The sequence below is a fragment of the Chironomus tepperi genome, unplaced genomic scaffold, assembly GCF_022539635.2.
Source record: "Chironomus tepperi strain 1889 unplaced genomic scaffold, CSIRO-AGI_Ctep_v1 contig_461, whole genome shotgun sequence".
Taxonomy (NCBI): domain Eukaryota; kingdom Metazoa; phylum Arthropoda; class Insecta; order Diptera; family Chironomidae; genus Chironomus; species Chironomus tepperi.
In genome coordinates, this window is record NW_027226583.1 from 640,207 (window position 1) to 666,877 (window position 26,671).

At 34.2% G+C, this 26,671-nt stretch overlaps 3 protein-coding genes across 3 annotated transcripts; all 3 read right to left on the reverse strand.

The window, feature by feature from the left end:
• Window positions 1-16,902: 16,902 nt before the first annotated feature.
• Window positions 16,903-19,470, reverse strand: PIG-Z (phosphatidylinositol glycan anchor biosynthesis class Z). The gene is made up of 2 exons (XM_070651487.1): window positions 19,168-19,470; window positions 16,903-19,098 (listed from the first exon to the last, which is right to left on the reverse strand). The coding sequence occupies exons 1-2, from the start codon at window positions 19,412-19,414 to the stop codon at window positions 17,204-17,206; spliced, it is 2,142 nt and encodes a 713-aa protein (XP_070507588.1). The 5' UTR covers window positions 19,415-19,470; the 3' UTR covers window positions 16,903-17,203.
• A 265-nt stretch (window positions 19,471-19,735) lies between these two features.
• LOC139099065 (ras-related protein Rac1-like) lies at window positions 19,736-21,400 on the reverse strand. Its single transcript, XM_070651463.1, has 3 exons — window positions 21,191-21,400; window positions 20,018-20,253; window positions 19,736-19,956 (listed from the first exon to the last, which is right to left on the reverse strand). The coding sequence occupies exons 1-3, from the start codon at window positions 21,298-21,300 to the stop codon at window positions 19,736-19,738; spliced, it is 567 nt and encodes a 188-aa protein (XP_070507564.1). The 5' UTR covers window positions 21,301-21,400.
• A 1,836-nt stretch (window positions 21,401-23,236) lies between these two features.
• Window positions 23,237-24,855, reverse strand: LOC139099066 (rho-related protein racC-like). Its single transcript, XM_070651464.1, has 3 exons — window positions 24,749-24,855; window positions 23,918-24,153; window positions 23,237-23,475 (listed from the first exon to the last, which is right to left on the reverse strand). The coding sequence occupies exons 1-3, from the start codon at window positions 24,853-24,855 to the stop codon at window positions 23,237-23,239; spliced, it is 582 nt and encodes a 193-aa protein (XP_070507565.1).
• Between the last annotated feature and the right edge of the window lie 1,816 nt (window positions 24,856-26,671).

Sequence of the window (26,671 nt, forward strand, 5' to 3'; positions counted from 1 at the left end):
AATTACTCCGGCATGTTCAGCCTGGTAGGCTTGCTCGACTTACTCAGCTTGCTAGGCTTGCTAGGATTGCTCGACTTCCTCGGCTTGCTTGACTTGCACGACTTTCTTGACTTGCTTGGTTTACTCGGCTAGCTCGGCTTGCTATCTAGTTGCTAACCATTTGATGTTGATGAAAGACTTTTTACAGAGCCTTCCTTTATTGTCTTCCTCGAGTAATATAGTATTTTAGGTTACCAAGAGACCGAATTGCTAAAATACCAACCAAAAATCAGTTTTCTTTCCATTACATTGTCCCATCAGTCCTTCCACGAAGTGACAAATCATTTCATTATAGTAAATATTTCCTTAATTTCTATTAAATACCTGTTAACCAAATTGATACCTTTTTTAATTGAACCTTTTTTTAAATATCCTAGTTTATTTATATTGTCAATTTGGTGCTGATTAAAGTAAATTTTCGGCCAAAATCAACAATAGATTTGAAAACTTTAGATCCTCTAAAAAAACTAAGCAGAAACAACATCCGTTGACAAAAAGTATAACTTTACAGTCTTATAATCACTTACTGAACAATTCAATGAATAAAAAGCAGCTCCAAAAACTTCTCAAGATTAAAATTGTTGAATGAAATATCAAGAGCATTAAGGCATTAGTAGCTGAACTTACTTTGATAATATTTTCAGTAAGTTTGCGTATTCTTCTAGTTTTTTCATGCTGCTGGCAACCACAAAACACACAAAATTGAGTTTTATTGGGTTTATAAATTATTTTGAAGTGGCTGGCTCCTTACAGAAAACTTTTTTTGTGAGAGACGTACAGAAATGAGGTCAATTTGATGTTTGACACAAAAAAAATGTTATCTAAGTTTAATAACATGGAAATAATGTGGAGCGTGACTATTGAATATTCGCAAAATATCAGCACTCTCATGAGGGCTGTTTATATGTTACGTAATGCTCTTGCCAAAAGATAGAGCTGTCTACAGACGTTCTTTAAACGCGGCAATTTGCCCCCGCGCCCTAGCCAAGAAAATAAGTAAGTAAGTAATGCGCTTGCCAAGGAGACAGAGATGTTGTGTCAAAAAGTCGATTGTATTTATGCATTATTGATACCGATGTGATAGACATCTCGATAGTTTCCCAACTCTGCACACGTTGCATGATCCAGGATATATTCTTGGTATACTCTGGACTCAACCTGTTAATTAGAGATTATAACCAACAAAGGAAGCAACCAAATGTAAACAGGACTGGACTCGCCCTTGGGTGGAATGCGTAAGGAAAAGAAACACACTGGAGCTCAAACAGCTACATAGAGCAGAACAGTGATTAAAGAAAATCTACTCATCACGTGAACATGCATAAATTCAGTCATATCATTGAGATTATATTTTGATAAAATCTTCACAAACTAGGTGACAGATGCAGCAAAAGAGACAGATGGAAATCATATTTTGCCACCATAGTTCCATATGAGAACATGGTCAACTGTAAGTGATTTTGGAATCATGAAGACGAACAAATCAGGTCACAAATTTAAACACTTTTGGTTATTTTGTCCATTTTTAAACGCTTTTTATTGCAACTTTTCTCACAATTTTGACTCTTTTGCCACATTTTTGACTCTGTTGCCAAATTTTTGTGACTTTTTGTCACCTTATCACCTAAGTTGTCTCAGGGGCGTAACAACCAGGAGACTTGAATGCATTTTTTTTCCCTAGGGGTGGAAACTCAACTCAACAACCGGAAGATACCGGTTTTAAATGAAAAATGCCGGAAAACAACTATGAGAACCGGAAAAATTTTAGTCGTTTCCACCCCTAGAATGGACCTAACCACAATTTGTGAGTGAAGAAAATTGCAAATCCTACAAACCAAGTTAACGTGGCTAGAACCAAGCTAGAACAGTAAAAAGACACTCAAAATCCAACAAGACTTTCTCTGGGATTTGATCCCGTGTCGTTAGGATCGATTGGCCGACACTCTAACCACTGCGCCACTCCAGCTCTTTTCCTACATTAAGAATTATGAACATTAAAATGTTAATATTAAAATTCAAAATACAAAACTTCAACAACTTGAAAAATAGAAAATAGAAACAAAATTTAATTGTGTGAATATGAAAAGCTTTCTTACTAAGAACATTTCAAGCTTAAATTGACTGAATAAAAATGATAAAATTTCATATTTATTTTTTCGAAAACTTTATGTGAATATGAACTGCTATAGAACTGTAAAAAGCAGTTTTGGAACTGAAAAGGAGTCAACTTTGAGTCAATTGAAAAGCAAATTAATTCATTTCATTTTCCATATTTTTAATAAATATTTATTTAGAAACTTTATGGTACAATAACTGAAATGAAGAATCAATCTTGCTACATACCAAGTCTAGACAGTTGTTTGTTTTAAAAATAATTTATCTTAAAATACCTAGAATATCAAAGAAGTTTCAATGCATATGTATATGCATACCATAATAGCATTTGTAGATGAGTTTATGAAAATGTTGTTTAATCTACTTTACAACTTATTAAAGGAACTTATTTAAGATGTTCAAATGTTGTTTCAGTTAAAGGAGTTGAAGTGGCTCGGTGGCGGAGTGGTTTCGTTCTTCGGGACTTTTCACACCGACCTAGCGATCAAAGGTTCGAGACTCGGCATGGGAAATTTTTCAAATGTACTTTATCGAATCTTATTCACTGAAAAAGCTGTTTACTGCTTCCATTTTCTAATCTAGAGGCAGTAATGTCATCAAACGAGTTGTTTCGGATATCCCACCTAACTTTGTTAGGTCTAGATTAGAATCCAATGAGATGGTAATCGGACCCATATTAAATAATGTTTAAAGGAAGCGGCTTTATGAGCTGGAGTCACTGAGATTGATAATAATCTATTGTCCACACCCTTTAGACCAATGGTAACCACCTGTGTGCTCCGATGCACTAATCGCCAAACTTATTTAGAAATACCATAAATCGTATATAGTGTGCAGTTTTGGTCGACATTTGCCACCAAGGTGTTACTTACTTCTTACTTCCTTGGCTGGGGCGCACGGAGGCCATTGCCGCGTTTAAAGAACGTCTGTAGACAGCTCTATCGTTCGATAACTTCTGCCAATTCGGGATATTGATCGGCCAACAAGGTGTGTCCGCGATTAAATGACTGGCATACCGTTGTTTTAGAGACCCTACAATTTTTAATAGGATCCGAATCTATTGCAATCTCTGCATTGCAAGGACACGACATAAGGACCTAATATACCCTGGAAAGTGCTCAGTTACAATTCATAAATGCAAGAACTCGTAAAAATCACATCCAGTTTTTTTTTTTTTTGTAGATCCTTGTGTACCTAGCAGTGGAAACACATTATGTACAAAAGACCTCAAAACTAGAACGGACCACGAATTAATCCATAATTTCCATGGAATCCATTGATTTCACCAGAAAATCCATAAACTCCATCATTTTAATAAATTTATCAATGGATTCCTCAAAATCCATGGATTCCATTAAATCCATAGTTTCTGCCAGATGATCTACTACCTAATGCTCTATCATGTAGGCCACTGCTAATTCACCGCTAACCCTTCCTAAGAAAGGAAGGGAACGAAGAGATTCTTAAGAATTTAAAAATTAAATCGAAATTTAATTAAAATTTTCAAAATCTCAAAGAATTTCAAAGCCTAAAGCAAAATAAATATTTCCTTCCATAACTTCTTACAGCTTATATTTTGTTATTGTCATAAAAATTCATTCCTACTGTTAGAATTTCAGCTTACAAAAAAATAAGCAAAAATTTTTATCGAATATGCGTTAATATGGAGCGATAAATCAGCATTAAATCATTCGAATATTCCATTGATTGTCAATTTATATCCCCATCCACAAGAATTTTTTATTTTTTATATCAGATTCAACATTTCAAATCGAGAAAAAATAAAAGGAATGTTCAGTATTTGTTGAATCCGCGATGCGGGAAAAAATAGAATTTTTTTTAAAAAAAAGGAAGTGAAGGCTTTGTCAAGGGAAAATTTTTTTTATCACATTGTTGCAAAAAACAGCGTGAAAAATTCCAATAAATTAAAATTCTATCCACAAAGAGGATATGTCAATGTGAAAGCAACCGAAGTAAATAAAATGATAAAGGTACGCTTGAGATTCAACAACTTTTTAGGCTGACAGATTTTATTTTTTTAAAAAATTCCAAGATCAGAGGTCATTATTATTGATGATGAAGTGAATTATGGACATTAAATTAAGGAAGGAGGTGTTTGTGAGTGATGTTAAGGCTGAGTATGAGTGGTACCTTTATGGTTCTACTCCTACGAGCGTAGCATAATAAATAAGGCTCGACATCAATGCGCACATTCACGCATGCATGCGCATACACTATTGCGCATCATGTGTGCGCAAACAAGTACGCATATGCGCATAAAATTTTGTCGATTCCTAGTAATAAGTGAACGGATTTTTGACACAAGGCATCAGAAGGTGCTGCAAAAGAACAGGGGTGGGTGGCCTGATAATAGATGCAATCCCGCACAGATTCCCTCGTATATGAAGCATAAAATAATGGAAAAACAAACGAGGAAGACGTATGCCTAAGGGTGGAATTATGCAAACGTAAGGGAACGGGGTATGAAGGAGAAGGAGGAAGATGGAGAGAAGGGGTTGGGAAGAAGGAGGAAAGAGAAAGGGAAGGAAGGAGGGAGAAGGAGGGAGAAGGAGGGAGAAGGAGGGAGAAGGAGGGAGAAGGAGGGAGAAGGAGGGAGAAGTGCAAGACCGGACCACCCACCCCAACCCCTGGGCTGCAACTTCAGATGTATTATGGAAAAAGTTGTAAAATCCCCTGTATAAAGGTACACTATCCTCAACAAAGTAATAATTGGAATAAATAAATATTAAAATAATAATGACAATAACCACCAAAACCGAGATGTAATGACACAAAATGAAAACCACAATTTTCGGTTTGTTGACACCAATTATTAAATTTTAAAACCTTAAATTATATCCAGCCACAAAAACCAAAAAATTTTCAAACTAATTTTTAATTAAAACTTTTTTTGTGTTGGTTCCGACTGATAAAATATGTTTTATGATATAATAATTATAGACAGAACCGTAATTACTGAGACAGATTGATAAAATAAATCTGTTGTAATCGGATATGATAATATTGAGCAGCAAAAAAAAACTGACATGAAATATTACAAACTTTAAGTCCCCAAACCAATCAATTTAAAGGCATTGTAAAAAAGCTTATAACTCCTCAAGGGAAGTTTTTGAATCATGATTAACACTGTAAACTTGTGTGTAGGAATAGACGAAACTTTATCTATTGTAATGTTGGATATAAATAAAATCGGATAATGATGATAACAAAAAATAGCAATCATTGAATCAACAATTTTGAGAATTTTGAGCTGTGGATGAAGTTTAAAGACAGTTATTTTGAAATTGCAATTTTTCCGACTTCTGACCGATATTTCAAAATATTTCCGACTGTCTGGGAATTTTTTCAAATTTATTTTGACCGTTAACTTTTCAAATTTATTTTGGCAGTTAATTTTTCAAATATTTTTTGACCGTTAATTTTTAAAATTTATTTTGACCGTTAATTTTTCAAATTTATTTTGACCATTAATTTTTCAAATTTTCTTTGACCGTTAATTTTTTCAAATATATTTTGACCGTTATTTTTTATATTTTGACCGTTATTTTTTCAAAATCGTTATTTTTTCAATCTTTTTTGACCGTTAATTTTTCAAAAATTTTGACGTTAATCTTCAAAGTAAATGCGTTAATGCCAATTTTACTCTCAATTCACTGTATTATTATCCCAAAAACACATTAAATTACTCTCATTGTCTCAAATCTCAATTACTTTTTCTGATCATAAATAATCCATTGTGCCTAGCAAATAATCTCATCTTAAAAAGCATTACATTGCCGCTTTAAAAAAAGAAAACACATAAAAATTAGGGTCTGCAAAGAGGATAATTTGATTTTTCGATCAAAAACAGATAAATCCAATTTTTAGAAGCTTTTAAGAGGTTTAGAAGTGGCTTTAATGTTTTTATGCTGAATTTTCAAATATTTAATGCATTTTATCGATCTAAAAATAAAAGGCTGAATATTAAAGATCCCACAGAGCTTTTATATCTGATTGAAAAAATCCTTAAAAGCTCTAAAGGCATGAAATTCTATGGCTGTAAATTCCATTCAGAATAAATTCTCAAGATCAGCCGACATTGCTATTTGATAATAACAATTCTGATGTTTATGTTCGTGAATTAATTTTGTCCTTAATTGTTTAAAGTCAGAAGAAGCCTGTCGCCCTTGCGAAATACCAGCTAGCACTTGATAAGAACATAAATATCTGTACGCGAAGATTTGCTGACATTGTCTTGTAAAGATACGTTCCTTTAACTGTTTTTTGAGAGAAAAAGGTCGCTTAATTATATTTTTCGTTCGACTGGCTGGATGAAATGCGAGGTTTTGATTAGGAGACATTGTAGAGAGGTCTAGTTTTGAGGACTAGCTTTATGGCATTGAGTTATACCGGTATGAATTGGTTTCAAAGCTTAAAACTATCTCTAAATGCATTAATTAATAATTTTTCATTTGATAAACAAAAACACGTGATTTTAAGGTCAAATATTGAACTTCGAAATTTGAAATTTTTCAATCGTTGATAATTTGAAAATCAAAATTTGAATTTTTTTAAGTCGTTAAATATTTGAATTCTTAAGAGCCGTTAAATGATTAAAATCGTTTTAAGGCTCATTGATTTGATTGTTTCAACTTGATTCTTGACAATACTATCAGGATAATGTTCGTTAAAGTACCCGAATAGCACATTTCATTCGTTAGAGCACCGATGCATTAACGGTAAGACGCGAAGTTGCCTGACGGTTAAAACGACGTTTAATCGGATTTAAATTCAATTTAAAGCCAAAATCTAATTCATCGCATTGTGATGCTCAGAGTATTTACAAGATCTTAATTATGCAGTTATATACCCATCCAAATGTTGATCACTTCCACAAAAATGCGCTAAAGTCGCTGCATAACCTCGTGTACAAGTCAAGTACTTCTTTTTAATTTTTTTGTAAACATCATTATTTATTCTTCTGAAAATTATACTCGAGCAATTTCATGCTTTGTGCTGTTAACCTTCTTAGCTCTTAACCTTAGTAAGGACATATCAAACATGTAGCTTTGAATGAAATTTGCGATACTCAACATGGATTACTTAAACTCTTCTAATGTAAATATTGATTCAGTCTTAGTCATGTATTCTTTCTCATCATTTCCTGTTATGACAGCTTCAAGAAAAAGTTTGGATAAATAAAACTAAATTGGAACTGCTTCATCCAAAAAAGAATAAGTCACGAAACTAATTTTCTGTTCCTTTGAAGGTTTTCCTTGATTATTTTGAACTTGATTTTCATGTTTTTAATTAGTTTCAATAGTTTTAGTGCTGCTTCATGCAATTTGGATTACTTTCTGAATTATGCTATAGTTTTTTAAAAACTATCCAGACAAACACAAGACAAAGTTTCAATTAGTTCCACAACAGCTTGATTTCTTTATTAAAAATACACAGAAAGTTTCTTTTTCTCGATTATTTGTTGCTTCTTCTTGTTTAAAGGAACTAAATTTAAAAGAAGTTTAAGAATATTTGAATTAAATCCAATTGCAACATGCAGGCATGCGGAGTCGTTCACCCAAACATTTGGGTATTTATGTTGACATCTCTAGTACGAGATCATGACAATATTGAAGCTTTTGGCTACGTTATATTAAAGAATGGATTAGAAACAAGAAGTGTAACAAGAAAAATAGGAAAAAGAGCAACAAGCTTGCTTTATGAATGGAATATTGGTAGAACAGGTCTTGTATGAACTCTTAATGATGCTTTTAATAGCTGTGATTGGATATAATTGCAATTAATATCTATTTTCAGACTTTTAAACCCTCAAAACAATGTTTATTCTTCGAAGTTCAAAAACAGACTGAACTTTAGTACAAAAAGGGGCCTTCAACTATGCACAATAGATATTTTTCAAATCTCAAATGACCGTTATAACAAATCAAACAATATAACAATCATAACAATCAGAATTAGTAATAAACCTCATTTACAAATAACTCTCCTACAATTGCCATGTCTATCCTGTGTCTACCTCAAAAAAACATCCAATTCAAAAGAAACCAGAGAGATTAAATTGGACAAAGCAAACCGAACGAGATGTTTCATTAAATTGAATACTGAATTATTCAGAACATGGTAAGCTAGTCCAAGATATTTAGATATTCTCATGCAGAGTTTACTCAACCATGCTCGACCGCATGGAATTTTGTGTATACTATTGTAAAATTGCATTCCAAAATTTGTATACAAATATCAAGAGATGGATTGTTATTTAGCTTTAGGTTGTTAGGTTAGGATTTAATAAAGCATCTGCAATGGTTTTGCATTGACAAAATTCATTAGAAAGTAGAAAATTTTGGAAATTAAAGTTGAACAATTTTCTTTCATAGTGTTAGTGTTTATGAAAAATTCAAATTTTTGACCGTTAAAAAATCCAAATTTTTGACCGCTGAAAAGTTCAAATTTTTGAACTTTAAGACATTCAAATTTTTGACCGTTAAAAGTTCAAATTTTTGGCTGTTAAAAAATCCAAATTTTTGACCGCTGAAAAGTTCAAATTTTTGACCGTTAAAAAATTCAAATTTTTGACCGTTAAGAAATTCAAATTTTTGAACTTTAAGAAATTCAAATTTTTAACCGTTAAGAAATTCAAATTTTTGAACTTTCAGAAATTCAAATTTTTGAACTTTAAGAAATTCAAATTTTTGACCGTTATAAAATTCAAATTATAGAACTTTTAGAAATTCAAGTCTTTGACCGTTACGACGGCAACATTTTGTATGAAAATGTCGACACAAGCTTCATACCAAACAAAAGACTTTCTAGGAACTAAATCCTTTTTTAAATTAAATGATTTCATTTGCACAGCATAAAGCATCCAACGACTTCTGTTGCTGTCACAAAAAAAGAAAGTTCTTTTCTTCATCTTTCATCATTTATAAGAGAATAATTAAACATCGTCATTAATTTTACTCCTTTATGCTTGAACTCTTATTTCCGCCTTTTTAATTTTTTGTACGTAATTAAAGTCAACCTTGAAGTTTTGTGATGCTTACAATTTTTTGGTATTTTTTAAAATTTCGTATCTCAAAAGGATGAGATGATTGTAGCTACAGGTGAAATTCAGTCACAATTTTGTCATCAATTTGTCATTAAAACTTTTTTGTTGGAACTGGATTGAACATGCACGATTGAGAACGCTTTAAGCTGATATCAATCATGATGGTCAGTTTTAATTAAAAATTACTTTCGTTCATTTGGCAATCATCCACACAGTGCTACATAGACTATAGCTTGTTCATACAGTGGTTTGTTCAGTGGTTCTCAATCACTTTTTCAATTTCCTGTTGACATTCTATGCATTTTGAATGAATTTTTGGTATTTGTAGGATAGAGTGACTAGATGATTGTCAGAATATTGAAAAAAATAGGAGCATTTCTAGATTTGACAATATGGAGGCATCATTTGGACAGTTTTGTATCCTAATATTCGAAGAACTAGTAAAATTACGTTGAAAAATTGCAAAATACTTGTCAATACCATCTGTATATTAAGTTGCTTTCTTTGTACAAGTTGATTTCGGAAATGGTCGGTTGTAAGCCTTACCAACTATTCCCTGATTGTAGGGTTGCCGCCCTTCAGACAAGGTGCTTTCGATAGGTTTTGACTCTATCCTTTAAAGTACTCATCCTGACACATAACTCATTTGCTTGAGGTTTATCACCGAAATCAGAGAATATCATGAGAAGGTATACATTTGACATTTGCTTAGCTTTGGAGTCAGACTTCGGCATTCCCGGCATTCCTCCTCCAGTTTCAATATCGCCTTATTTTTCCATATCACCAATGAAACTGCATCGTACCATTGGTATACCAATATCGTATCATCGTAGAATAAGTGCTCCACTGGTGTCCTATTTTGTCATACAAGGTGTTCGATTGTACCGTACCAGTGATGTGCCTATACCATCCCGTATCATGTCATACCCGTTCATTATCATCACTGGATATATCAATCCCTAAATTTTAACACAGACTCAAAATGACCTGTACGAAAATGAATTGTTTTTGAGTGTTTAAGCAATAAAGAACACAAATTTAGTGCTTTACATTCATCCCGAATGAACGACAATACTTTATAGCTAATTAACGTCAGGTTAATGTCCAGTTAATGACTAGTGCGTAATTTTGTCCACTCGGGTATATTTCGTTTGCTTCTTGAAGAATTTGGATATATTGGAGTTTGGTCGGTACATAGCAGCAACAGAGTAAAGTACACCAGCATCCCAACAGATGGCCACCCCATTAATCACAGCTTATATTTGCTGAAAAGTTTTAATTTCAATTTTACAAAGAAGGTTCAAATTTTACCATTCAATTTGCATTCAATAAGGATTTGCATACATAGTTTTGCAAAGTTCATTTAGGTAGTAAATTAATTCCAATTGAAGTATTTGAATAACTACATATTTTAAAAACAAACATCCATTAGGTAGCAAGAAAGCATGTAAGTTCATGAACTTTTTCATTTTACCATTTGAATTCCTTTACAAAAATTCTTCAGGATTTTTTTCAATTACCATTCATATCAATACATACGTAAAGTATGTTATGAAGCTTTACATTCTTTATTCAATTGATATTGCTGCAAATTTTTCTATGTACGGATAGAAAGGCAAAATGATTTAAAAATTGTGAAACCATTCACATGAGCCTGAATTGCTTGAGCATATTCTGCTACTAGAAAAGTGGAAGAATTTAGGAAGAACGATGGTGATGCGGCAGGTCCAGCGATGAAGCACGAGTTTTTGTATCTATTTAACTTAGTTGTACGTCCCTTCAAATTTGAATTGAGTCATTTATATCGCATTTAGTGATTATTATGTTTGGTAAGATCCACAAGGCACTAAAAGTGGACTTTAGGAGCATCCAAGGACTGTTACTATAAGATCCAGTAGGATCCGAGTCACTGCAGACATCAGTCAATAAATAGAAATGGTGTTAACGGATTTTTGAATTTCAAATTTTCTAACGGGTTTTAAAATTTCAAAATTTTCTCGCAAAAATTTGGTAACTTTATGTACTGAAATTCTAATTTTTACGATGTCTAATTAAAGGCAGCGAAAAAGCAGCAGTTGCTTAGTGGTTAGAGCGTCTGACAACCGACAGTAACGACCTAGGTTCCATCTCAGGGAAATTCTAGTCGGATTTGGACTTTTTTGCCGTTTCTAGTCACACCAACTCGGTTTGTGTATTAGCGACACACAAATTGTGGCAAAAATCAACCACAACTACATCCCTGCAAACTCACATATTTCATAGAAAGTGATTTTCAAATCTGACAAATCATTTTGAAGATGAATTGGACATGCGATGTTGAAAAACATCTTTTTTCTGTAAAATCATCAAAATGCTTGTCGAGAGTTCATCTTGTACAAAATGTATATACGTCGCGTCTCACAAAGACGACGGATGGCTTCCTCAAAAAATGACTTTTTAATCACGAATTCTAATATCAGCAAAAATATTTTTATGAAAAAGAGAATCTTATTATTTAATGTGTCGTCATAAATAGTAATGAGGAACTAGTAATGTGATCCGTCAAATTTGATGAACTAATAATATTAAGTTATCTGTCGTTATGGATCTTAGTGGGTCAGTGGCGGAATGGTTCGAGCTTTTGTACCTAATTATTTTGATACTGACCAAGTGGTCATGGGTTCGAGACTCGTTAGGAGAGAACATTTTCACCTATCCTTTTTTGAATCGCATGCGCGACTCACAGAATCCAAAAAAGCAAAATTACGCCTGAGTTGCAAAACAGGCTTCTGTCAAAACCCTGTACGGTTTGGTGCCTGTTTTGTAACATTGTAAAAAATGACAATAGCGTCATCAAAGGAGTGGTTATGATCCCACTATAAACTCTAGGTCTACTGAGTGGAGTGGTTTGTTGTTTGCTCATTTGTTAATCAATCCATCAACCACAAAATATCAAAGTGCAGCTCTGTATCTCAATGAGGAGATTTGTGGCTTAAATTCACAAAATGTGTTGCTTTAATCGACTATTAATGTTGATCTAGCAGAAAAAGTAAAGGAACCTGAAATGGGACTTGATCCCACGTTCCACGATTTCCGGTCGCATATTCCTACAACTGAGCTATCGGAAGTTACTCGACTTACTAGCACAGTGTCATATATAATATCCATATATCCAAGACTATTATGTCAAATCTGTAGCTGGAGTTAACAACTTGTTGTTTTTCATGTTTGAACAACACTCTTCTATAGGTTCCAACTTAATATTCCTAAAATTAGAGACTAATTATGTAAAGTAATATGATATATTGCGTGTCTGACTGTATTATTTGTTTATTTCCATATGCATATTAATTTAACATATTCTGTAAAGTACATCCATATGCATGAATACTTGTTGATGACTCAGAATTTAATAAATGACAAAATTTAGTTCCTTTCCAAATTAAAACCGCATCAAAGTTATTTAAGTTTATGAGACTTCCTTCAAGTTGCTTGCTTACATTCCTGACTTACTCTTAAATCCATATTGCATTCCTCGTTTTTTGACATTTGAATAGCTTCAAACTTTATGACAAACTTACTGGCACAAAACTTGTTTATCTTCTGTTCTCATAATTGCTTTATATTTGGGAATTCCATTCAGCAGAACATTAATAATTTCAATGCTAAGCACATAAGCGGATGTCTTTTTTTCTTCCCCATCCTTATTTGCGTTTTACAAACGGAATTTCATATCTCATGCTGAATATGTAATTACTTTCAGTGAAAAATGGCATTATTCAAAGCTATTCAAAGTTTTACTACTACTTGAGTATAGTTTATCAATAGGAAGCATCATAAAATGAGATTCAAAGGACCTTTTTAGTATTTTTTGTGTCACAGAGATTACACGCCCCTTATATTAAGGAATCAGCTGTGGTTGAGAAGAAAATCGATGGCATTTTTTTTTTGGTTCTTTATGCTTTAATTTGACCTAATCAGCATTATACATGTTATACGCGAACATCATCATATTTTGGTTAGGTCATTGCATTGTGGGAATGGATTGCTCACAATTTAAGGAAGCATGAAACAAACATTGCTTGACAGGCATTGTTTAGGAACGTAAAATGCAAAAAAAGTATTGGAAGAAGGAATATCACTTGGCGTACAATAGTAGAGAAGGAGGCAGAACAACTCCACAACAAACTAGCAGAATTGGCCGTTCTGGACAGAATAAAAACCTGTTCAACCGATTTATTAACGACCTACGATCCACAGTGGATTAATAGGAACTAACCATCAATCATCAATGCATCGCCGTATTAACGGTAAGACGTGAAGTTGCACTAATGCGAGGGCACATACTTACTTACTGCAATCAAGTTCTAATGTGGAGGCTTAGATTACAGCAGAAGATTTTCCATCTGACTCTGTTACTGGCTATGTCACTTATTTTTTACAAATTCTATGTCCACACTGTTGAGCTGTTCTACTCCTTTTGGTACGCTCCTATCCACCGTTTCCCTTGTGGATTCCATTCAATAGCTGTGTAGCAAACTTGAGTTTCCTTGTTCCAGAAAAGACATTTTTCTTGATATCAGTACTGATATTGTACCTGATAGCTTTTGCTTTGCCATACCAGGTGTACCATTGAACCGTGCCAGTTATGTACCTGTACTGTACCGTATCACCAACGGAGAAATCGGCACATAGCTTGACTATCTGAGATCGGGTTGCAATACAAAAGTCAGAGTTGAAAAGCAGGCACCTGCTACAGGCAAAAGTCGTACAATTTCTTTCGAAAACCATACAAATTCTCAATAAGATTGAACTGATTGAATTTGAAAATAGAGATTGAAGCTTGATGAGATAACTTTACCTAGAGACTATCTAGCTCCACTCCTATCTTGCTACCCAAATTTGTGACATTCCACAAAATATTTATAGCTTCGTTCCTGAGTCTAGCCATTGTTACATATTCAAAACGTATTTCAATTCTTGACAAGCTTCTTCCTCCTACCCCCTCAAAAAGTTATGTCTTCAACATTTTTGCCAACACAATAAACTCATAAACACTTTATTTTTCCTTACATCGATATGCTCCATAAATATTAATTAATGGGTAATAAAAATCTCACAATATTTTATCCAAATAATCTTATGATGAAGCTTATTAGTAATATTATTATTCATATGGTGTTTTGTTGCTTATTAATATATGACGCAGCATAAATTCTTATTCCTATACATCAAAAGGCTGGAATTTATTGGGTAAAAAATTTCATTAAATCCTTTTGATATTTAAATTTTTTTGTTCCTAATTAATATAAAATTGAATATAATTAGTGATATTTTATTGGTATCCATGTAGGTATTGCTAATAATAAACAAATTAGGAGTTTTCAAGGATATATTAATTTTATGCATATTATAAATAGCTATAAACAAGTTTGCGACATAAAAGAAAATCTTGAAGCAAATTTGTGTTTTAAAACAATGCGTTAACCTCTGATTTTGAGAGATTAGGCAAGAGGAATGCTGTAATCAATTTAGTTAGTTTTTTGTCATCAAAATCAAGGTAACCTGTATGTCGCGGTACGACGATATGTCATGAAGGAAACTCAGTTCCGCCTCGATATCGAAATGGATTGTTGAATCCAAAAGATGAATTTCCAATTTTCAATCTTAGTGTGTCATGGAACATCAGTGAGAATCTGGACTTACTTACTTCGCTGTCGTACAGATGAATCTGTGATCAATGACTCCCACAGGTGTCGCTGAAGGTGGCTCTATCGCTGGCTTCCACTTGACAATTTTCAATACCAAGCGCTCCACTATTTCTATCGACAGCTTCCTTCTTTGTCGTTTAGGTCGTCGATGATAGGTCCAGTCCGGTTCTTCCTTTTGGTTTCTTACTTCACTTACTTACTGGAACAATGCTCCGACTTAGAGCCTAGGTTGCTACAAAATGCTTTCCACCTGACTCTATTGCTGGCCGATTCCTTTTGGTTTCTTAGCTTATTGTTAAGGATGGCTTGCGAGACTGCTTGCTTGCTAGGCCGCTTGCATGCTAAACTACTAACTTGTTAGAACAACGCACCCTGTATTAACCAGAGACTCGTTCAATTCCGCTCCACTATGTGGCTTGGATTGACGATCTCCACCGTGACAAGGTTAGGTTGATGCATGAAGGAGTTGGGCTGAGTGCGACTACAATCTAATATAATACGCGTTCACCACCTTTAGTCGAACAAGAATCTGGCTTAACAACTATATTTTAATGAAGAAAAGAAGTCTCAACGGATCTTGTACTATGTTACCCCGTAGCAAATTCAACCTGTAGATGTCTCCTGCCCGATATTACATAACCACTGTCGTGCCTTCAAGAAAATGAAGAATAATATCCAATAACCGAAAATAATCTAAAAAGTATCATCATTTCGACCTAAAAAATCAAGCAAATCCTTCTGCAAATTCTAAATGTATTCTCTGAAGTACATCGTTAACCCTACTTGTCATAAGAGACATTCTTATTTACTTTTGTGAGCATTTCCTTTGAACAGAACCTTTATTTCAATTCCAAAAATTTCCATTCTTTATCGGATGAGAGTAAATTGCCCATAGCCTCAATGTTCTTCCTCTTTAATCATGTCAGCAACTGAAATCACTGATTGCATAATAATAAGAGCTTGAATAAACAGTTGATGACTGGAAAAATACAGAATTAAAAAATGCAGTAATTTAATTTGAATTTAAAAGCTGCAAAAATTGTCATTGTTCCTTTTTATTTGGTTTGAAGCTTAAATATTATTTAAATTTTTTTTTAGAAAAAAAAGTCTTTAAATAAGTATGGAGTTCTTCTTAGGAGTGCTTAAAAATAAGTCTGTTGATGTTTACATAATCAAGTGCCTTACTGCTTCTTATGATTTTTTGAAATAATAAGTCTCTTGGGGTTTTCGAGAGCATTTTATTGTGGAGGCATGGCTTGTGGATGACATTTGTTGTGACTGAATGAACATTTTGTTGGATTTGGCTTGAGAATGAGAAGAATTTACTCAAAAATTTAAGTTTTTCAAACGGTCAAAAGTTGAAATTTTTTGAAACTATAAAGAAAAAATTTGAAAATTTTGAAAACCGTCAAAATTTTTAACGAAAAATATTTGAAATTTTGAAAATCGGTAAAATTTGAAATTCTAAAAGACGTTAAAACTTGAGATCATGTTAACCGTTAAAATTTTTGACGAAGAAATTTGAAATTTTGAAGACCGTTAAAATTTGAAATTTTAAAAGTCGTTAGCTTTTTTGACGAAGAAATTTGAAATTTTGAGACCGTTAAAATTTGAAATTCTAAAAGTCGATGAAATTTGAAATCATGTTGATCGTTAAAATTTTTGACGAAGAAATTTGAAATTTGAAGACCGTTAAAATTTGAAATTCTAGAAGTCGTTAACATTTTTGAAGAAGAAATTTGAAATTCTTGAACCGTCAAAATTTTTCTAAAAAACGATAAAATTTGAAATCTTGTTCGTTAAAATTTTTGACAAAGAAATTTGAAATTTTGAAACCGTTAATCGTCAAAAGTCTTCGTTAAAAATTTTGAAAATCAAAAAAATTTTTGATGTTCTTCGTCATTAAAATTTTGAAAAAAGTCGTTTTGAAATCTTGTTAACCGTTAAAATTTAACGAAGAAATCGATTCAACCGTTATTTGAAATTTAAAACTTGAATTTTTCTACCGTTAAATTTAAGACTCTTCAACTTTAATTCCAATTCTTTCTCATTTAGTAAGGACATTATCCAATATTGTCGCCAAGCAATTTATCAGATTTAACGAGAATGCGCTCATATAACATCATGAATTTTTAAACAGCCACAAGTCTTCTTAATTATCAAAAATTACAGTATCAAAAGCAAAAGAAGCTTTTCAGCAGCTTTACAAGCATAACATCAACAGAGACAAAAGAACAAGCAGAGCCAAAAACGTGACTAGACATTTTATATAATAAAAAAAGTACAAAATTTACTACGAAAACTTTGGTTTCTTCCTTCTTATTTCAACTTTATAAAGTGCAAGTCCAAACTGATGTGCCGTCAATGAGACACGCCGCAAAACACCTGCAGTCGTCCATTGATCCTTAATATCATCATAATTTTCTAAACTACATGTTTCATCCAGTTCATCGACATTTGTATTTATCTCACACGGATGAATGGTTGTGTAGAAATTTGGAAATGCTTCTGTTGATAAATGTGGATAAAATATTTGTTCCTCTTTGTACGTTATCAATTGCTGATGCTTGTAAAACATTTGATTTAGTTCATAAGCTTGACTGGATGGAATGGCTATAAAAACATCATAATTCACATTTTTCATCCTTAACTTCAATTCAGCTGCATCAAGTACAATCTTCATACGTTTAAACATTTGCTCAATGTCCATACTTCCATATTCATAGATAAAGAATCTACGTGAGCTTTTATACTTAAGTCCAGTCTCAGGATTTGTAAGGATAATGTTGGAATTAGGTATGACAAGTAGTGACTCGGGAATGCTATAAATATGACTTGTTACAAGATGAATTTGTTTCATATTCTCATGATGATAATAACTTGACATGTAATCGGTCAGTTGAACAACGCCAGCTTGATGAATGAATCCAAAGAATATTGTGAATATAATATTCATCATGTACCATATTTTAAGGATCACACGACCACGTACTGATATATTCACATAAGATCCAAAGAATCTCACTAAATACCAATTGGATTCTCGTAAATAATTGGATATATTCACGCCGGTAATAAGTTTAGGTGAATGTAATAAAATTAAAGGTGCCGTGATTGGAATAAGGAATCTTGGTTCCTGATGATTAAAGAATGAGAGCATAAATATTGGTGCGAATATGGCGCTTGTCATCATGAATACAAATGACTGAGTTTGTGGTAAATTCTGGTATTCCTTCCTGCAGAACTTGTAGAACATATTCAGGAACGATACAACCGCGATGATGCCAAGTATATTGTATAATATTGGAATGTTAATTAGAAAATGAAGCCATTTTGGATGTTCACCATGTGCTGCAGTATTGCTTGAATTAATATTATATCTGATGAAATTTACAGGCGTAACAAGAAAGCTGTAAATCGATATGTCCATAATATAAATTTGTGCTAATGATAAATAGCCATAATAAAGTGAGTCGATGATTACAATGATAAAAAATGATGGCAGTGCGCTTGTGATGAAAAATAGCATTCTTAAATTAAAGTCTGTAAATGTGACAGTTCTTGATATTCCCATACCACGTAACATCCAAAAGAATACAAGCGGTAATCCAAAGCATATGAACGTAGGACGATTGAAGATACCGATAACGCATATTGATGATATCATAGCACATTTACTGTATGAATGATGCGGTAATGACATTCTCATCTTGAAATATTTCACACGTTCGCTGATATTTTTTGCATTTTCATATTTTTCTTCTAAAAATTCCTTTTGATAGATGACGGTATTAGACAATATCATACAGTCACTAACTAAATATAGTAGAAGTGAACATAGTGTCATTTCGATTGTATTTGAGAATGTTCTTATTCCAAATGTAAGGACAACAGCTGAACTGGCAAAGGTCACAAGTCGAATGTCATACTTCAAATTATAAGCACGACAAATTTGATAAATGCTATAGTCATTCAGGAATGAGATGAGACAGATGATGATTCGTGGAAATATCAAGATAATGTATGATGTTAGGAGATCAACGCCCAGTAGCATCTTTGTAAACATCAGAATGAATTTTAGGACAACCATTGGAATTTTAAGGTAGAAAAATGGAATGGCATAGCTTCTTATTGGCATTGTACTGTTGAATTCCCATGTTCTTGTATGTTCCAGCTCAAAGACTTCTCCTGTATTAAAGGAATTACAAATTTTCATGATTAATGACTGTAAATGACATCCACATCTTGTAATTTTACCTGAGATCACTTCGGACGATTGAAAAAACTCATCAGGATGAATATATCCATATTGAGGAACAAAAACTAGCACAATTCTTATTATAATAAAGAAAAAATATGTAAATAAACTAAATCCTTCACTAATTTTTGCAAATTTTCGCTTTTTTGCAAGTCTTTGCTCATTTTCTATCTTTCTAAGAACACTTTCGGCATAATCATCATCATTAGTTGCTGATTCACTACCATTCGTCGTATTATATTGCATATTATCACTTAAATTTATTATTTTTTTAACAAGAAAATTTTTTCAATATCAACAAAGCGCTTTTACAGTGTACTAAAAATTTTTGTATCAATCTGCGAAATCCCTGCGCGGGAAAATTTGAATTTTTATCGTAACGGTTTTTTTCTTACTTTTTATTGACAATGCCGGTTTGTTTTCATTGAATATGAAAGTTTCGCTTATTATTATGCATTCTATGACTAACTTTCAAGATATTTAAATGAAAATATGCTGATTAATCAGTCAAAACAGTCAAATCAGCAAAAACACAACATTTTATTAAAATATCAATGAATACTTGATCTAACTACAAACACAGGAATGCTCTTTAACCTTCTTACCATTCTGGTCTTCTATGACAACACGCAAAGCCTCTTCAATTGCATCCTTGACTTTTACATTATTCATTGCCGAACATTCAACAAATCTTCTTGCACCAATTTTCTTTGCAAGACCCACGCCATCTGCTGTTTTTATTAATGGTTCAGAGGTATTTGCATCGTCTCTAAGGTCAATTTTGGTTGCTAAAATTTTGTAATTTGATAATTAATGTCTGAAAATATTTGTGTTTATTTTGTTACGTACCGACGAGGATGTATGGAATTGGCTTGCATGATAAATGTTTCAAGTCAGGAATCCATTTATTGGATATGTTTTCAAATGATGAAATGTTGTCAATTGCGTAGCATAAAATGATGACTTTTGAGTTTTTATAGTAGAAAGGACGATATCGATCAGCATCTTCATCAGTTTTTGGTTCCACTAGATTGATAGTGAAAGTTGTTTCGTCCAGAGTAATTTCTGTTTCCTCATTGTCAATGCTGGAAATGAAGATTGTTAAGTGGTTGTAGATTCAAAGAGTGTCAACTCCGTAACCGTTGGAAATAGACTTTTCCAATCGGCAAGATAGCAGTATACCCGAATAGTACAAGTTGGATCGATCCAAAACCAAGCCCAGGAGAGGATTGACTCTGGCATTTAAATCAATGGCACCAAGGCAGAGTCACCCTTCCCTTGTACAGGATTTTAGAATCAAGTGACCTAAGTATCCCGATTAGCACAAGACCGCTAATCGATTCAAAGCCGGGCACCTGACATGCGTGACTCTTGCATCAATTCAGAGTCTATGTAAACTTTTGTCGGATTTTAGAACCGGCTAAGTATCCCGAAAAGCACAAGACGGCTAATCGAACCAAAATCCGATATCAAGACAACGTGACTCTGATTTGGTGCCAGATGCGATTTAAATCTGGCACCATTGATCAAATCCAGCACCAAGTCAAAGCTCCCGGATTTTTGATCAATTAACTGACTTAAGACATTCCGGACTCTTGGATCACTTAGTTCCAGCCAATTGGTAAATTTAGTTGTTTTCGCCAAATATCATGGCACTTAGTTCTAAGTATACTGCCGTCTTGTCACCGTGGTGGCCAAATTTGAATGTATGCCGAACAAAATTAAAAATACTCTAGAACAGTGTTATCCAAACTGTATGCCGGCAAAATGTTTTGAAAATGCATTAAACCACATAGCTCGTGCGGTTTCGGTCTTGGCTTTCCATCAAGGTTTTCTATGGCATATAAAAGTTTGGATAACACTGTCCTAGAACATGGCATTTTTTAAAATGCATCTAAGAAGGTGGGCTTGTGTTCAAAATGTCCCTTGACTGGATTTTTTCAAATATAGAATATTTCCATCTAATTTCTAGCTTCAATTCATCACCACAAAATTATAAATTAATTACTTTATTGTACTTACTTAATTGAATTATTTGGCTCCAAAAATGTGTCATGGCAGAATCGATAAATTAGGCATGTTTTACCGACTACTGCGTCACCAACAACTGCAATTTTAACAATAGTCGTCATAATTCAAGGAAACTAGAAATTTTTACTATGTTGCTTCCTACGAAAATTTTATTAAAATGATTTTTGTGCATCAACATTCATCTAGCTTTGAGGTTGTTCATAAATTGTGGCAAACGCACTTTTAGAGGTCGTTCACTTATTAAGGACTTCAATAGGCAAAAGATACCGGTTTTAGGTGACATAGTGGATATTTCTGTACCATGAAAGCATGCTCTTTGTCTATTAGGAATAATGCTCATGGAGAAGTTCAGGCAGAGGTCAAATTCGACTTGAATTTGATCTGGTTCGCTATAATCTTGCTAAAAACCGAGTAAAATTTAAATATAATTTTTTTTCTGATGGCTCTTGTGAAGTATAAAATTTCATACAAATTTCATTGGGTTTTTAGAAATTGTAAAGAACTCAATTTGGCTTCGGGCTCTGAATTTAAGATTTTATTATGCCTCAAACGACAAAAGACTTCTTGAGGCAGTTTTGGACAACCTGTGTGCCACGGCACTCTAGTGTCAAGCCAAAATTTTTGGAAATGCCATGAATCGTATGCCGTGGATGGTTTCGGTCGAGACTTACCATCAAGATGTGCCGAGAAAATATTTTATTGCGCACCACTGCTTTAAGGACATACACATTTCAGACTTAATATACAACTCAAGTCAACTTGTCAAGCTTTGCTTTATGTAAACAGGCAGATGATCTATTAAAATTAATATTTCAATAGACATCATCCATTAACTATCCCTAAGCTTGTTCATTGTTCAGAGTCACGATAAAATTAAGAATGATTAATTTCTAAATGTGATACACAATATTATGATTAATGTTATATACAAACTTAATCCTTGAGTGTAGCTAGAACTATCTGTAAACTACATTAAAAGTATAAATGGACGCAAAGTATGTTCGCGCGGATGGCCAAAGAACTTTTGGAAGGAAGTCTGTTGATTGAGATGGTATTGCAGTTGGTAATGGAGCCCGTTTTGAACCCCAACTGAGGAAAGGCATGGATCACAGCTAATCTGTACAGCCAGCGAATTGAGTAAGTAAGTAAGTACAGGAAATTGGGAGACGAAATCTAGCGATAGAATCAGCTGTAGGCGCCAATTGAGAGAGTCCATCACATTTGACCTGTATGACTAACGAAATGAGTTAGAAAATTGAAATGAAGCATGCTGTACTGATCAATTGTGATCCATGGCCTCCTTAAGATGCTTTCTAAAACTGACCATATCTCTGACTTCCGCTTGCCAATTTCCAATACCAAATGCAACACTGTATATATCCATTCCCTTCTTTCAAGAGTTCTATGGCCGTCCACGCGAACTGCTTCTGAACAGCTTCCTTCCATGAAGTCTTTGGTCGTCCTCGTAATCGTATGCCATCTACAAACTCAGACTTGAAGACCTTATTTAAAGGAGCTTCTACAAACCAAAGAACTCATGGAAAGGACCTGTCTATAGAAATAGTAACTCACACTTGGAATTAGTAATTGTCAAGCAGGAGCCAGCTTCATGCGCCACTTGATCTATACGGTCAGCGAAGTAAGTATGTAATTTAGTAAGTACAGGCCGTCTTACAGCATATCCAGTCCATCGAACCATGTTCGCTTGAATTCGATGTCAGAATCTCTGTACAGCAACATCCAACATTTCCCTTTAAAAATACAGCAAATGGTCACGCTACTTAATATCCAAGACAACAGCATTAAAACAAAATTTTTAATGGTTTTAATAATGTTCGTTCAATGAACTTTATCAATAAATTTAAAGCTCCTAAAAGCTCATTAATGTCTTTTGTCTTAAAAGTTCGTCCACAAAACATTATTTTCTACTTTATTAGGAATCTTCAGCAACTACAAAAAATCTCGGTTAAGTTTAGAACAAGATAAGCACATCAGATATATATTCTTTGTCTAATTGATTCCATTCACCATACCTTCTCAAGATTGACGACATGAAAAGCATAAAACCTTTTTTTGGGGCTTTTCTTTCATCAACTCTTCATGTGCTGCACGCAAAGCTTCATGAATTGCCTCCTTAATTCCTATATTTAGCTTTGCTGAGCATTCAATAAATTTATTCGCTCGTATTTTATTCGCTAATTGTAAGCCTTCATCTGTTGTTATTAATAGCTCCTTATGCTGTACATTTGGATTATCTCTAAAGTCTATTTTTGTGGCTGAAAATTGAGTGAAAATTAAATTAATTTAAGGAGGATTTGTTCATGCGAAATGGCATGTGGTTGTGTGTGGGAGACACTGTACTTAGAATTAAGCAGCATGTCTGTAATGTCTTGAGGATTGTAGGGATCCTTGTCATATCGACAGCACTGTACATAACGATTGAGACTTCCAGTCTCTGGTGGGAATCGAACTCACGTACTTACAGAAGAGCGGACACAAATATCCGGTCCGTAAGCTAACCTCTCGTCTACAGAGTCCTTACTATCGCACTGGTAGATTCACATATATATGACTCAATACCCCAGATTCCACTCTGCTCAGACATCCACACAGAAGCTTGCCAAATCGAATCAAAAAAGGTTGCAGCATGTCCATTTGAAATGTGTGATTGAGCATACATTCCTAAAACTTCAAATTTCTCTACAATCCGAAACTTACCAACCAAAATAACCGGAACTGGCCACTCAAATATTCGCATGAGTTCTGGTATCACCTTCATGGATATCCTTTCATATGAATCTCTATTACTTATGCTGTAACAAATAATGAATGCTGAGACATTGTTGTAAGCTAGTGGTCGTAGATGCTCATAATTATCTTGTCCCGGTGTGTCAAATAAACTGAATGCACAGCATTTGTCGTCCAGAACTGTTTCGAAGTCTTTGAAGTCAATGCTAAAAAATGGAATTTATGTGAATTAGTTAAGGAATTGATCGACGGACGTTCCAGAGTAGTTCAAGTCGGTTAATCGATCCAAAATCTTGCATCAGGATGGCTTGACTCTGACTTGGTCAAGTTACTATCACGCAACATGCAACTGACTAGGTCACATCAGTGTCACGCCACGTGTAACAGACTAGATCACGTCAGAGACACGCAACGTGTAACTGACTATGTTACGTCAGTGTCACGCCGCGTGTAGCTGACTATGCCACGTAAGAGTCACGCAACGTGTAACTGACTATGTCACGTCAGAGACACGCAGCGTGTAACTGACTATGTCACGTCAGAGACACACCGCGTGTTACTGACTATGTCACGTCAGAGACACGCCGCGTGTAACTGACTATGTCACGTCAGAGACACGCCGCGTGTAACTGACTATGTCACGTCACTGTTACGCCGCGTGTGGCTGATTATGTCACGTAAGGGCCACTCCGGAACAACGCTGATCTGGAGTCAGATTTTGAATCGATCAGCCAACTTGTGCTATTCTGGTTCGATCGGCTGCTTTATAGACATCATCAGTACATGTGTCGAACAACTTACTTCTTTGCAGGTGTAAACTTTAAAAATATATCATTTGCATATCGATGAAAAAAGCACGTTTTTCCAGTATTTTCAGTACCGACAATAACAATATTTACACTTTCCATATTGACTTTATCAATTAGTTCCGTATCCATTCACATTAATGTTAATTATAATAAGTATTTTAATGCAATTAATTCAAATTCACTAAAATTTATGAGAATTTGCATTCATAAACTATGAAATTATGTCAAAACAAGTTAATGAGCTCATTTATTCCAAACGAGAAGTTGTGAATCATTATTATAATTTGATAATATCAGCTACGATACAGATACGTGGTTGAGACAAAATTATGATGCTTTTCAGACACTTTTTGAAATTATTTTAATTCTTGTGGATTTATTCATGAAAATGATAAAGGTTCAAAAGAAGCTTGAGATGTAGGAGGTGATAGTTTGGTTACTAAGCTATAATTTGCAAAAGGTTGGTTACCTCGTATCTGTATCACTTCCTCGGAGGGAATCACTTCCTCGGAGCGGATCAACTTCCTCGGAGCGGATCAACTTCCTCGGAGCGGATCAACTTCCTCGGAGCGGATCAACTTCCTCGGAGCGGATCAACTTCCTCGGAGCGGATCAACTTCCTCGGAGCGGATCAACTTCCTCGGAGCGGATCAACTTCCTCGGAGCGGATCAACTTCCTCGGAGCGGATCAACTTCCTTGGAGCGGATCAATTCGTCGGAGCGGATCAACTTCCTTAGAGCGAATCAATTCGTCGGAGCGGATCAACTTCCTCGTAGCGGATCACGAGTGTATAAATAGATCGAAATAAACTGTCACGGTGCAGACATGTCAAATGTGTCATGTCACAATAAACGTGTCACACCACTGATGCAATACATCCCTCCATACACATTCCTATATAATTTGAATATTAAATGTCCGTTATAACAAATTATACATACTTCCGCTTGACAAATTCGCGATTAACAAGGTCATACACTTTTATTTATCTCAAAGCTAATAACATGATGCGTACATATGCTGTGATGTAAGGACTCCTACATTCAAATTATAAATTGAATCCAATTAGCCAGTTCAAATCGTCATGGGATACTTTGTAAAACAAAATCAATGTTGATTTGATTATAGACAGTCGGTTGACCTTCCCGAGTAGCACAATGTGTTTGCTATGGCACAGTTAGGGGGGCATATTGACGGTAAGACTTCTGACTGACATCCTGAAAGTGGATCTACAACAAAAAATACCAAAACCAGCCTAATTGTGCCGCTCGGACATTAAACCATTAAATTGTGTGTTCAGCCTTTAATCAGACATCAAATAAAATTATTCAGCCAGTCAAGCTTGTTAGAGCAAAACTATAAATCACACAATTCATTCATGGCTACTCCAATGAGTAATTTACAGTTTATAAGCAAATTAATCCTAAACAAACTAACGTGTTAGCACGTCAGTACGTCAAAGTCATCAGATCCTATCACATGCTATCCCTTCTCGAAATGAGCACTAGCAAAAGTTAAATGATTTATACAAACATAAAAGAAGCAAGACTAAAGTATTGTGTAAAGGACCAAAAGTTATTTTCATGATTTTATCAGGCAGGCACGTAAGAGTAACGAGAAAATAGCACCGGAAGGCATAAGGCAGTGCTGTCCAAACTTCTTTGTGGCATGGCACACCTTGTTGCTTTGTCGCGACACAAAAAGTACACGACATGTGGTTCATGACATTTCTAGACAACACATGTGTGTCGCGACATGCAGTATACCCAGCACTGGCCATAACGCAATAATTTTCATACTCGAAGTAATCTTCTTGGCCGTTCACTAAATAATACAAATGAAAAATCGTTTCGTGCAACCTTGAAAGTAGCTCAAATAATAAATTCTATTTACATCCTTAAATTATTAGCTGCT

What these genes read in the sequence shown, in the direction of transcription:
- LOC139099065 (XM_070651463.1), bottom strand. Translation starts at nt 21,300, where the DNA reads ATGACGACTATTGTTAAAATTGCAGTTGTTGGTGACGCAGTAGTCGGT. An exon ending in GAGCCAAATAATTCAATTAA is followed by an intron (nt 20,254 to 21,190) that starts GTAAGTACAATA and finishes CTTCATTTCCAG; the next exon opens with CATTGACAATGAGGAAACAG. An exon ending in AATTCCATACATCCTCGTCG is followed by an intron (nt 19,957 to 20,017) that starts GTACGTAACAAA and finishes ACAAAATTTTAG; the next exon opens with CAACCAAAATTGACCTTAGA.
- PIG-Z (XM_070651487.1), bottom strand. Translation starts at nt 19,414, where the DNA reads ATGCAATATAATACGACGAATGGTAGTGAATCAGCAACTAATGATGAT. An exon ending in ATCGTCCGAAGTGATCTCAG is followed by an intron (nt 19,099 to 19,167) that starts GTAAAATTACAA and finishes CCTTTAATACAG; the next exon opens with GAGAAGTCTTTGAGCTGGAA.
- LOC139099066 (XM_070651464.1), bottom strand. Translation starts at nt 24,855, where the DNA reads ATGGAAAGTGTAAATATTGTTATTGTCGGTACTGAAAATACTGGAAAA. An exon ending in AAGTTTACACCTGCAAAGAA is followed by an intron (nt 24,154 to 24,748) that starts GTAAGTTGTTCG and finishes TCCATTTTTTAG; the next exon opens with CATTGACTTCAAAGACTTCG. An exon ending in AGTTCCGGTTATTTTGGTTG is followed by an intron (nt 23,476 to 23,917) that starts GTAAGTTTCGGA and finishes CTCAATTTTCAG; the next exon opens with CCACAAAAATAGACTTTAGA.